Below are 12,274 nucleotides of genomic sequence, written 5' to 3'. Positions count from 1 at the left end.
GTTTATTCTCGTACATAACCATTGATGTTTTCCAATAGAGAATAATAAATCTACATTAATTTCGTCTTGTATCTCTTGAATAAATTTGAACATCTTCACTAATTTAGGTAAAAAGGAACAACAATGACATAGAAGGTTAAATACAGAAGAATCTAAAAGTAAAAATCTCCAACAAAGAAGATCAAGTTCCAGTGATTGCAGCTATATATCACACCAAAAATTAAAATCACACAATCAAAGCTTAATCTTTTTTTTTTTATGAATACAAAGCTCAAAACTTTCCAGCTCATTTCATCCTTAAACACCTTCAAATGAAACAGAGCAAACAACACAAATTCCAGAGTACAACAAACACTACTCCTCACCAAATCTAATGACAAGAAATCTGCAAAATTTGGTACGAATAGAGCCACTAACGGAGCAATTGATGTCCAATTTGCTTGCCCTCTTGAAAACTCTAAACAAAATCTACAGGCATCTTCAATGCAAACCACTGGAGCACTTTAATATCTTCTTTTTAGCTCTTCCTCTTGACCTTTTTCTCATCTTGCTCTTTTGAGACCGAAGCTGAAAACTTGCCATCTTCCATCTCTGATTTATCTGCCACCAATGGCTTCAGATTCGGTTCTTTTCCCTTTTTCGATGATTATTCATTTTGCTCCACAAACAAGCACATATCTTTGCTGTTTGCAAGATCTCGTCACTTTCGTCACCTTCTTCCATAAAACCGATTTACTTTCGCTGATTTTCAAGTTATTCGTCGAATCAGGTAATATATGTAAGATATTTAGTAGAAGTTATTCAGTTCTTAAAATTTGAAAAAAATGGAGAAGCTTGGGACACGTGAGTAAGGTTTGAGAAGAAGGAATGACGTGGGTATTGAGGAACAAAAGAATAACTGTTGTTAGTGGAAGGTCAGGGGTAAAATGGTATTAAGATTAGAATGAGGTATAAATGAAAAATTTTAAAATCAATTGAGAGATTTCTGCATATAATTTTTTTTTGAGTCGCTAATGTATATTTTTAGAAAAATGAGATATACGGTGTAATTTCCTCTTATTAGTTAGGTTTCATTTATTATTCGGCCTAATAACTTTTTTTTTTTTTTGACAATCAAGATTCTTCATTAAGAGATAATCGAAACAGATACAGCTGTAAGATATTCGGGAAAGTTTGAGAACCAAACCCGACGACCTGACATGGAACGAGCATTACGCGCTAACATGTGCGCAGCTTCATTCGCAGACCTCCTTACAAAATTAAAAGAAACATTAATGTACTGTCTCGCTAACATAACACAATCATCAACTAAAACGTCCCCCTCGATCCTCTCTGGGTTTCGGATATCCGAAATAATATCCAACGCATCGGACTCAATAATTAAATTATCCCAGTCTTTAAGCCAACTCAATGCTTCTCTAACACCCATCAGCTCCACAGTCCTCGCATCAAACGAACCCTCATAGCTGACCTGCATGGCTTGCATGATATGACCCTCTTCATTACGTAAAACACAACCAATTGCTGCCTTTCTCTCTTCCTCAAAAATAGCTGCGTCCACATTTGCTTTCACAAAACCTGCAGCTGGTTTTACCCAAGAGACCCTACCGTCTTCCTTCCTCACGCTGAGCTCACCAGAAATGGAAGCGCTGCTCCTCGCTGTTTGCCACGCAAGCAAGAACTGACTCGCCCCATTAACCAATTCAATAACTCTGTCACCTTTCTTTCCCCAGACAATGTTATTTCTGTTCAACCATAATTTCCAACAGATGACAGAAGCCAGCTCCCCTTCCTCTTTCGACAAACCATATAACCAACTCCGGCACCAGTTTCTCAATTCCAAACCGCCTCCAGACCCGACATTCAACCCCGAAGCTGACCAGCATTTCAGAGCAAACTCACAATCTCTCATGATATGAACTGCTGACTCCTTCCATCCGTTGCAAACCTGACACATATCATTAACAAACACTCTTTTTTTGGCAAGTGAATCGGATGTTGGGAGATACCCTGATAAAGCCCTCCATAAAAAATTCCGAATATAAAGAGGTATGTTTAAATTCCAGATACTATTCCAACTGAAGGTGCCCTGGTCCTCAGTCCCTCCTATCACTTCTCCTCTAATACAGCGGTAGGCACTCCGAACAGAAAAATTCTTCTTGACTTCCATCGCCCAAGACCAGAAATCTTTCGTATCCCTCACACTAACAGGTACCGCAAGGATATTAGGTACATCAGAGGAATTAAACACATCTCTAATAATATTTTCATCCCATTGCTTTGTACCTTCTCTAAAGAGCTGCCAGACCTTACAATCAATCAAGCTCGGAATCTCATCAGAAGAAATATACCCCGACTCCTTAACTTGTAACCACGGCGAACCCCAAATGGTCGTGGAGCGACCATCCCCAATACTCACCCTAGCCCCTTTTCTCACGACTGCTTGAGCTGCGATAATACTTCGCCAAACAAAACTAGGATTGCTCCCTAAAGAAGCATCCAAAAAGCTGGACTTCGGGAAATATTTTGCCTTAAAAATCCTACACAAAAGAGAGTCTCCGTTACTCACCAATCTCCAAGCTTGCCTTGCCAACATCGCCAAATTAAAGTCATGGATTTTTTTAAAACCCATTCCTCCAAATTTCTTCGGCTTGCAAAGCCTATCCCAGCTTGCCCAGCAAATACCTTTCCGTTCTTCTCGATTTCGCCCCCACCAGAAAGAGTTCATCATTCTCTCTAATTCACCACACAAATCTAGAGGAATAAGGAAAACGTTCATTATGTAGTTCGGCATAGCCTGCGCAACCGTCTTCAACAAAATCTCTTTACCGCCACGGGACAAAGACTTCGAATTCCAGCTCTTTATCTTTCCCCAAACACGCTCCTTAATAAAGCTGAAAATCTGCCTTTTGTTTTTCCCTACTAAAGAAGGCAAGCCTAAGTACTTTCCTTGATCATCAACCTCATCCACCCCTAACAGACCACAAATGTCTTGCCTCATAACTGCCCCTACATTCTTGCTGAACATGATGTTTGTTTTTTGAAAGTTTACTTTCTGCCCAGACATACGCTCATACTCCTTAAGAATAGACTTTATCACTTCCGCCTCACCCATAGAAGACTTGAAAAAAAGATAACAATCATCTGCAAAAAATAAATGACTCACCGACGGAGCTCCTCTACAAATAGATGCACCATGAAGCCTGTCTGACACCTCTGCCTCCGCCAGAAGACTACTCAACCCCTCTGCACAGATAATAAACAAATACGGGGAGAGTGGATCGCCTTGGCGCAATCCACGTGAAGGAATAATCGGGTTGACCCCATGCCGATCCCCAATACTTGTATAACGCACAGATGTAACACATTCCATCACCAAATCAACCCACCTGCTTTCAAATCCCAATTTTAATAACATAAAACGAACAAAAGGCCACTCAATCCGATCATACGCCTTACTCATATCAATTTTCAAAGCCGAAACACCCACTAATCCTTGTCTCTTCCTTCTAAGATAGTGGCCAATCTCAAAAGCCACCAAAAAATTATCTGTAATAAGCCTATTCTCTACGAATGCGCTTTGATTTTCAGCAATAATCAAAGGCAAAATATGCTTCATTCTGTTAGCTAAGACTTTCGATAAAATTTTGTAAGCTACGTTACAAAGCGAAATAGGTCTCAGATCGACTACGGACTCCGGATTTTTAACTTTAGGAATGAGAGTAAGACTAGTATCATTGAGACCCTCCTCTAACTTGCCTGAGCTCATAAACTTTCGGCACATAACAACCAGATCAGACCCTACTATACTCCAATAACGCTTAAAGAAGGCTGGATTCAGTCCATCAGGACCCGGGGACTTGTCGTTATGCATGCTAAAAACCGCTCTTCTCACTTCCTCCAAAGTCACCTGCTCTAAAAGGTTACTGTTTTGGATATCAGTAACACTTCTAGCAACCCTAAACTCACTTGGCTCAAACGTTTCAATAGAGGACACAAACAAATCTGTAAAATACCTCCAGAGAATATGAGTAACATCCTTCTCCAACGACCTCCAGACCCCAAACTCGTCACGCAACTTCACTATACGATTACGCCTCTTTCTCTCCGACGCCATATTATGAAAGAATTTGGAGTTTGAATCTCCTGCTTTAAGCCAGAAATTTTTTGCCCTCTGCTTCCAGAATACCTCTTCCTCCTCTAATAAGGCATGAAGATCAGCTTGACAAACGTTGAAACTGTTAACACCTTCCACGTCCCTCCTATTTTGGAATGCCATAACCTGCTTCTTCTTTCTCTCTATGGTTTTAGCGAAGTTTGGCAACTTATCATGACCCCATCCCTCCAAAGCTGAAGAAGTATTTTTGATCCGGGCCATAATAGAACCTCCAACGCTGCTCTTCCAACTCGTCTCAACCACTGAGCTGCACTCCTTCTTCTCAATCCAAATATTTTCGAATCTAAATCGCCTAACATGGCATGTGCGCTGCAATCCATTCTCTCCAGCCAATGATAGCATAATGGGTTTATGATCAGATGTAGTAATACTCAAATTAGTAACTACAGCATTTTGAAACAACTCCCTCCATTCTGAACTACAGAGAACACGATCCAATCTTTCCTCCACCCACCATGAAGTACCTCTGCCCCTTTCCCAGGTGAAACGACAACCTTTTGAGCCCAGGTCAGTCAGACCACTATCAACCACTGCCGTTCTAAACCCGTTAAGCATCCACATGGGTTGATTCTGCCCACCTCTCTTCTCTTCTCTAGATAACAAATCATTAAAGAAATTTTCTAGGATACCATAGTTTGCAATATAATTATTACGGATAGTGGCGAAATAAATTTTAACGTTTCACTTTTTTAGCGATTTAAATCTAATGTTTAAAATTTTACGAAATAAATCCTAACCTTTCTAATTTTTGCAAATTGTAACCCAGGTTCTAATTTCAGCCATTTTGTCATCCTTTTTAGACTATAAGTTGTAAAAATGCGAAATGTTGGAATTTTATTTGCAAAATTTAAAACGTTAGAATTTAATATACCAATAATATGGCTGCCACATAAGCAAATAGTGGCCGGAAAACGGCTAAGCTACAATTTGTAAAAATCGGAAAGGTTAAGATTTGTTTCATAAAACGTTAAGCTTAAATCGCGGAAAAAAAAGTGATACGTTAGGATTTGTTTTGCCAATACCCCTAATTATTATGCTATCAGATTTTTAGACCATTTTTTTATCTTTTCTTTATTAAATAATTTTGTTAAGTTTTTAATTTTAAAAATATTTTTATTATTATTTGAGCAAATTATTCTAATGTCCTCCACATTTGCCATAATTCACAGTTTATTACCCATTGTTTGAAAAATCAAACAATTTGATACCACAGTTTTGATTTTGCAAACATTTACAACCTTCTGTTAAATATAGGTAACAAAACGTTAACAGAATGAAATGTAATGTACCAAATCGTATGAAAATGAAGTAATAAATCATTAATATAATTAAAAGTGAGGTAATAAATTGTTAACATAATTGAAAGTGAGGTACCAAATTATTTGAAAGTAAATATCATATTATTTACAGAACTAACAGAAGCCTCTAATTGTTGACGGAATCAAAACTGAAATACCAAATCGTTTGATTTTCAAATAAGGGGTAACAAACTGTGAAGTATGACAAACGTGAGGGGCCTTGAAGTAATTTGCTCTTTTTTTTACGTTTAATGTCTTTTTTTTATCCATTTTTTTGTATTTTTGGTGGTCTTTTTTATAATATGTTTATAGTGTTTTTCTATGGTATTTTTATACTGTTTTTTATAGTGTATTTTATGGGTTTTTAGTTTAAATATACCACAAAATCACCATAAAAACATAAATCAATTCGTTGTGTACGAAATCAGTAGCAAAAACACCATAAAAACATCCCAATAACACCACAAAAACATAATTCATTTCGTTGTGTACGAAATCAGTAGCACCAAAATAAGAGAACAATTATATAAATAAGAGAGCAATTATACGAACATAATAACAATTATATTAACAAGAAAACAATAAATATAAAGTAATATGTGTATAAAATATCCAAACAATCACAAAAAAATTAAAATAATCTAAATAATCATAAAAAAATTAAAAGGCGAAAGAACAACGACGAGATGAAACCACCGAAAGAAAGACGATGACAATGAAACCATTAGAAAAAAGACGACGACGACGAAACAGCCGAAAAAACGACAATATTATGCTCGTAGATCTGAGAAACGATAACTTTTTATGATCATAGATCTGAGTGGAAGAAAAGAAGAGAGGAATCGAGAGATTTGAGAGTAAAGAGAGAAGAAAATGTGAGAGAAAATGAGAAAAAATAAAAAAGAAGTCCTAATTAAAAAAATGTCATTTTAGAAATTATTTTTCCGAACATGGTAGCTCGGAAAATAGACAAACACGGCCAGAATTATTTTAACTATTTTTCCAAAGTGGGGTAGTTTTATAAATAACCCCTTCACATTACATCCATTTTATTAATTCAATTTTTACTATTATTATTCTCAATTGTGGTATGATTTAATGTTATTTATTTTTAATTATATACTAAATATATTCAGTTGAGTTAATTGAATTTAATCTCACTCATAGAATAACTTTGCGTTCTTCATGTAGATGGTACCCTTTTGTAGAATTTTTTGAAAAACTACCATAATTTGTAGAAAAAAGAATGATAATTACTGTTTAATTGTTTTTATTGGATGAATATATAACAAAAATAGATGTATAAGTATGTAATTTATAAAATGAACTCATAATATGATAGTCATAAAATAAATAAAAAGTAGGCTAATTTTTTAAAAAAATGAGTCAAATGTTAAAAATTGTCAGAATTTACTAACTCTTCTCATTAAAATTGAAAATTGTGTTTTTTTTATAAACATTTCTTTACATAGATTTTATTTTTTAGATTCAATGCCGTTTTCATACTGAAATAATCATAGATCTCTAGGAACTACAATCCTAAAACTTTGTATATGTTTAACTAAATCTTTAAATTTTTACAATACTATCACAACTTTCAGTTTAACTCATATAGTAACTCCATAATTAGCAAAATTCATTTTTCAAAATTTTACAATTTAACTTTTGATATAAAAAAAAGATAATGTTAATATCTAATTCCAAATTCTCCCATTTTCAATAGTTAAAGCAAAAATAAAACAAGTTGAAAGTTAATACTATCAAAAAAGTCAAATAAAATAAATAAATATTGTACTTAGATAAAAGATTGAAAATATTAAATTAATTTAAATTAATGGATAAATTTATACTGAAATTGTCAAATTGAAATTATATTTCAAAAATTAAAAGATTTAATTTAAATTAAAAACACATGCAAATTTTTGAATTTTATTACAACTAGGCTTAAAAATTATAAATAGTTGCGTGTGTCAAGCTAAATTGGTAAATTTATACTATCCCAATTTCATTTTTTTCATGGCAATTGTATCCATTTTTTTTGGTCAATTTAATTGTCTCAATTTTCAATTTAATTCATATACTAACTCAATAATTAGTAAAATCTATATTTTAAAATTTAACTTTTATTAGAAATCAAAAATAACATTAAAATCTAATTTAAAATTCTCCAACTTTCGATGGTTGAAGTAAAAACAAAGCAAGTTTAAAGCAAAAGAACATCAAAAAAAGTCAAGTAAAACAAATGAGTATTGTACTCAAGTGAAGATTGAAAAAATTAAATTAATTAAAAAATAGATCAATGAAATTATCAAATTGAAATAATATTACAAAAATTAAAAAGTTTAGTTTAAATTCTATGCAAAGGTCTGAATTTTATTCTACAATTAGGCCTAAAAAAATATTAATAATGGTGCGTTGAGATAAATTTGGTAAATTTATATTTTAGTGTAAAAATGCCATAAATATGATATTTCATATTTTAATGTGAAGCATTTTTTAATAGGCTTATCCCCTTAAAAACCCCTCACCTTTTACCTCCAATTAGTTTGCACCCTCACATTGCAAAACCACCAAATATATCCAAATTACGACCTTTCACTTTCAATTGCACCCTCAAACATTAAATTGATCTCTTTTTACTTGAAAAATAGGTTTTTTTTTTTGTTTTAAATAAAATATTAAGTCGTATTTTAAAATATATGTTAAAATTTCAAGTATTAATTTGAACATTTTTCAAGTAAAAAGAGGTCAATTTAATGCTTGAGGGTGCAATTGAAAGTTAAAGGTCGTAATTTGAATATATTTGGTGGTTTTACAACGTGAGGGTGCAAACGAATTAGGGGTAAAAATGGGGGGATTTTAAGGGGATAAGCCTTTCTAATAAACTCACATGCTAGCTTTGAAAAACTGAGTAGATTGAACGCAACAGTCAACCACAAACAAACACAAAACATCCGACAGAAAAAGACGCTGTATCCACTCTTCATTTAGATACAAAAGTTTGGCAGTACCGACACTGCTTGCACAAGTAAATAAAATACTTTGCATTGTACACACTTTGCATCCAAAGGCATACTTACTGACACTTAAGGCACCGCATCAGGTTGAGCGGATGGCAGAGACGCTGCGAACTCCGGTAACACCTTGTAGGATTGGAATATTCTACCCAGGGTAGGGAACTTAGACTGCATAAACAACCAGAATCAAAGTTATTTTTTATCTTCTATCCTAACCACCGTTATAATCGGTTGTTTACGATTCAGTTTGGTCTTTCAGTTCGGTCTATACTGAAACTTATGTGAATTTTTTCTACTTTTATAACCAAACTGAACCAATTTTATTTTGGTTACTATTCAGTTTGATTCGGTTTTTGCATCCCCCAGTATAAACCACATATCAATAGCTGCAACAGAATTAACGAATGATAATAACATAAGAAAAAATACTGGTCTAAACCAAGTAGAAAATTTTATAACTTTTTTTTAGCATCCAATTTTTTAACATATGATTGGTTGAATCCATGAATAAAACATGAACCTGGTCTAGAGAAGGAATTCCCTGAAATGAGAACTATTAACAATAGAAAGATGAAATGAGTAGTTCAATTTTATTCAATGGAATACACAGTAACCATCATATTGAAGCATAAGCAGTTAAATAGATCTAATTTTACTTCCATGTATAACAGACTTGGCAACACTATACTATAGAAAAGAATTTGCAAGCTAAAAAAGGTAGTAATTGAGGAAATATGTTTTACCATATCAATTTTAAACCTTGTTTCAGCCACAGCTATCTGTGGAGCTAGGAACACATCAGCCTGCAAACAGAAAACCTCGGGTCATTAGTTTAGTCTATAAATTTATCATATTTTTAAATGACTCATAAAAATCTTTTCCATATCTTCATTATTCCTAAATATAAGCATCGTAATATCCTAATGAGGAATGTAATATGGATATTAACAAGTAGAACAGTAATAAAGCACAACATCAAAGCAAGTAAAAAGCATTGCAGCATCATTGCGGATTATAAAAGATGAACAAAATGTCGGGAAGAGACCAGAAACAGTGTTTCTCCAGTGGCGTAGTTGCTAGCAACATCCTGCAGCAGCTTCTCAAGTGCTGTAAGAAAGAATAAGCATTTAGTTTAAGAAGCATGCTCAAAAAAAAAAAATTATAACCATATGCGAGAACCATATTCAAAAGTGTAACACAATTTACTGTAACTGTATCATGAAAAATATAACTTTCAGGCACATTCGAAACGTTTAGTGCATTATTTGATCTTAGTTGTTACGTCCAAATAGAAATTCCATATGATCATACATTAGAACCTTCACAAATTGGATAGAGCTATTAAATCTTTAGGGAGATAGAGATGGGGAGAGAGGGTGTGGAAGTTTGGTTAGTGAGAATACTTACTGACAAAGCCCTTCTCTATGCTAGACTGAGCCCATAAAAAAGATGCTTCAGGACCAACATTTTCTCGAATATATTTCTATGAAAATGAGCAGATATCACGGTAAGACCATCCAACTAAGAAATGAAAGAAGAAATAAAAAAACTAAGTATACCAGCGTTGACCCCATATGAAGAGGCTGTATGCTAGAACTCACGATACTGGCAGCCTGTGACATAACATACCGACTGCCGTCAATGCACAATGATGAATAAATAGACACAATTTAGAGGGTTGCAAATAAATGTCCATAAATTTATGATACATATTTTCTGTAGTCTTATTCATATGATGTCTATGAATGAAAGAAAACCATTTACAAGCAAGTAAAATTGCAAGCTAAATGGTCTCATTGGTTGTAACTTGACAGGCCACTCAATTCATGAAGTTAAAAAGCATGACATCATCGAGTTAGAAATCTTTTCTGTTTATATCACCATTGCATATTGAATATTTTCGTGTTTTCTTTCTTATATGGTCACTTGCTCAATTTGGAATCTCAATGGAATGCATTCAAGAAGACTTGCTTAATATGGGGTTTGAAATGAAAATGCCATATTAAAAGATATGGAAATTACTAGTGCTACATATCTGTATTCTCATATTTACATCCACAGATTGATACATCATGGTTTTATTTTTCATCCACAGATAGGAACTTTCCATGCATGCATTCAAGAAAAATTGCTTAATATGGAATTTGAAATGAAAATGCCATATTAAAAGATATGGAAATCACTCACACCAATGTGCTAGTGTTGCACATCTGCATTCTTATATTAAATTCACAGATTGATTACGTCACAATTTCATTTTCCATATCAAAAAGAAAGAGCGAGGACAGTCACAGGATCTCACCTGCATATTCAGAGCTCTTTGCTGAGGATCTTCTGGCAACAATGTCTTCTGGGGGTACTTTTCCTCCAAATACTAGCACGACAAAACCATTTAAAAGCATCACAAAACAACAAATAAATGATAATAATTCGACACCAATACAAGCATCAAAACACGACAAATAAATGATAACAAAAGGAATGTCTCGGAAATACATATCAATCACCAGTTAAGAGGATCCATCAACTTTTACGAATACGACAAATAAATGAAAACAAAATGAATGTCCCGGAAATACAAATCAATCGTAACTTAAGAGGATCCATCAACTTTTACGAATACGACAAAACAAAATATCTCAATACAACAATTTTAATATAGAAAAGTAATACGCCATTGTCTGATTGATCAGTCTTTAGTTTTTATAAATGTGGCTCTTCATTCACCAGATGCATAAATTCATAGCACACGTTGACTTACTAAAGCGAAGTATACTGACCAGAAGTATTGCAAAAGAGTCTGAGATCACCATATCCCCATCAATCAACACAGGAACATAATGAAGTGGATTTAATCTTTCAAATTCTGCGACTCATGCACAAGCACAACAATCATTAATTAGTCCTTAAATTTGCTAACTTTTTTAATGAGAGATTTCAATTTTATTTTTTAACTTCTACCAATTATAGTTGAGGAAAGATAAAGAAAGAAATTCAGTGCTTGAAACTCACCTGGAGAAAAATGCTCTCCTTTTGAAAGGTCCACTGCTCTATACTCATAAGGAAGCCCTAAATCACATCCATTCAAATTTAAAAAACAATCAATGAAGAGTTATATATATTTATTTAAGCATTAAACAGACCTTAGTCATTCCATTTGTGGAAAACAAAAAGAAAATAAAACTTGCGATCAAATTCAGTAAAATAATATCTCTGAAAAACCAGACAGCACCAGTACCTTTGAGCTTCAAAGCAAAGCGGACACGCCATGCACAAGAGCTCTCCCAGTAAGAATACAGCACAAGATTTGGCGATGGGTTCTCAACATTTCTCTGCTAAAAATACATTTCAAAGAAAGAAAAACCATAGATCAAAGCGATATTGAAGTTACTGCAAACTAAAAACCACAAATTTGAAAGAGATGATGTGAAATCAAACTGTTTACCTGGCTGCTGCTGATGCTTTGCATGATACTGATAGATGAAGTGAGAAGCTGATGCAAAAACACTAATACAACTGAAAAGTCTGCTTCACACTTCACACACTAGGGACCATAAAAAACAATTAGGAAACAACAGTCCAAAGTCAGATAACCTCAAATTAACATGCATATACTGCCACATTACCAGACACTTTGTTTTTCTTTTCTCTTCTTCTTTCCTTAACTCCAATTTTTCCCCTTCTATTTTTCTTGGACACGTGGAACGTGCCTTTTGTCCTAGGTCCACAAAAGAAACTGTTCTTTTATTTAATATATTTAGTCATTTTATTTACCAATATAA

The 12,274-nt window shown here is 33.8% G+C and overlaps 1 protein-coding gene across 3 annotated transcripts; it reads right to left on the bottom strand.

The window, feature by feature from the left end:
• Positions 1–8,369: 8,369 nt before the first annotated feature.
• On the bottom strand, positions 8,370–12,223 carry LOC126687046 (glutathione S-transferase 2-like). Of its 3 annotated transcripts, none has more exons than XM_050381396.2 (11): positions 12,119–12,223; positions 11,938–12,036; positions 11,731–11,827; positions 11,505–11,561; positions 11,273–11,358; positions 10,795–10,866; positions 10,052–10,105; positions 9,900–9,975; positions 9,538–9,599; positions 9,236–9,295; positions 8,370–8,660 (listed from the first exon to the last, which is right to left on the bottom strand). In XM_050381396.2, the coding sequence occupies exons 2-11, from the start codon at positions 11,959–11,961 to the stop codon at positions 8,562–8,564; spliced, it is 687 nt and encodes a 228-aa protein (XP_050237353.1). In that variant the 5' UTR covers positions 11,962–12,036; positions 12,119–12,223; the 3' UTR covers positions 8,370–8,561. The 3 variants fall into 3 exon arrangements, with proteins under 3 accessions (XP_050237353.1, XP_055962410.1, XP_050237354.1); XM_056106435.1 differs by having other exon boundaries at positions 11,731–11,824; XM_050381397.2 differs by having other exon boundaries at positions 11,731–11,824; positions 11,938–12,140.
• Positions 12,224–12,274: the final 51 nt, after the last annotated feature.

The sequence above is a fragment of the Mercurialis annua genome, linkage group LG6 (genome assembly GCF_937616625.2).
Source record: "Mercurialis annua linkage group LG6, ddMerAnnu1.2, whole genome shotgun sequence".
NCBI lineage: Eukaryota > Viridiplantae > Streptophyta > Magnoliopsida > Malpighiales > Euphorbiaceae > Mercurialis > Mercurialis annua.
Note: the sequence above shows the minus strand (reverse complement) of the source record. Positions and strands in the feature narration are given on the sequence as shown.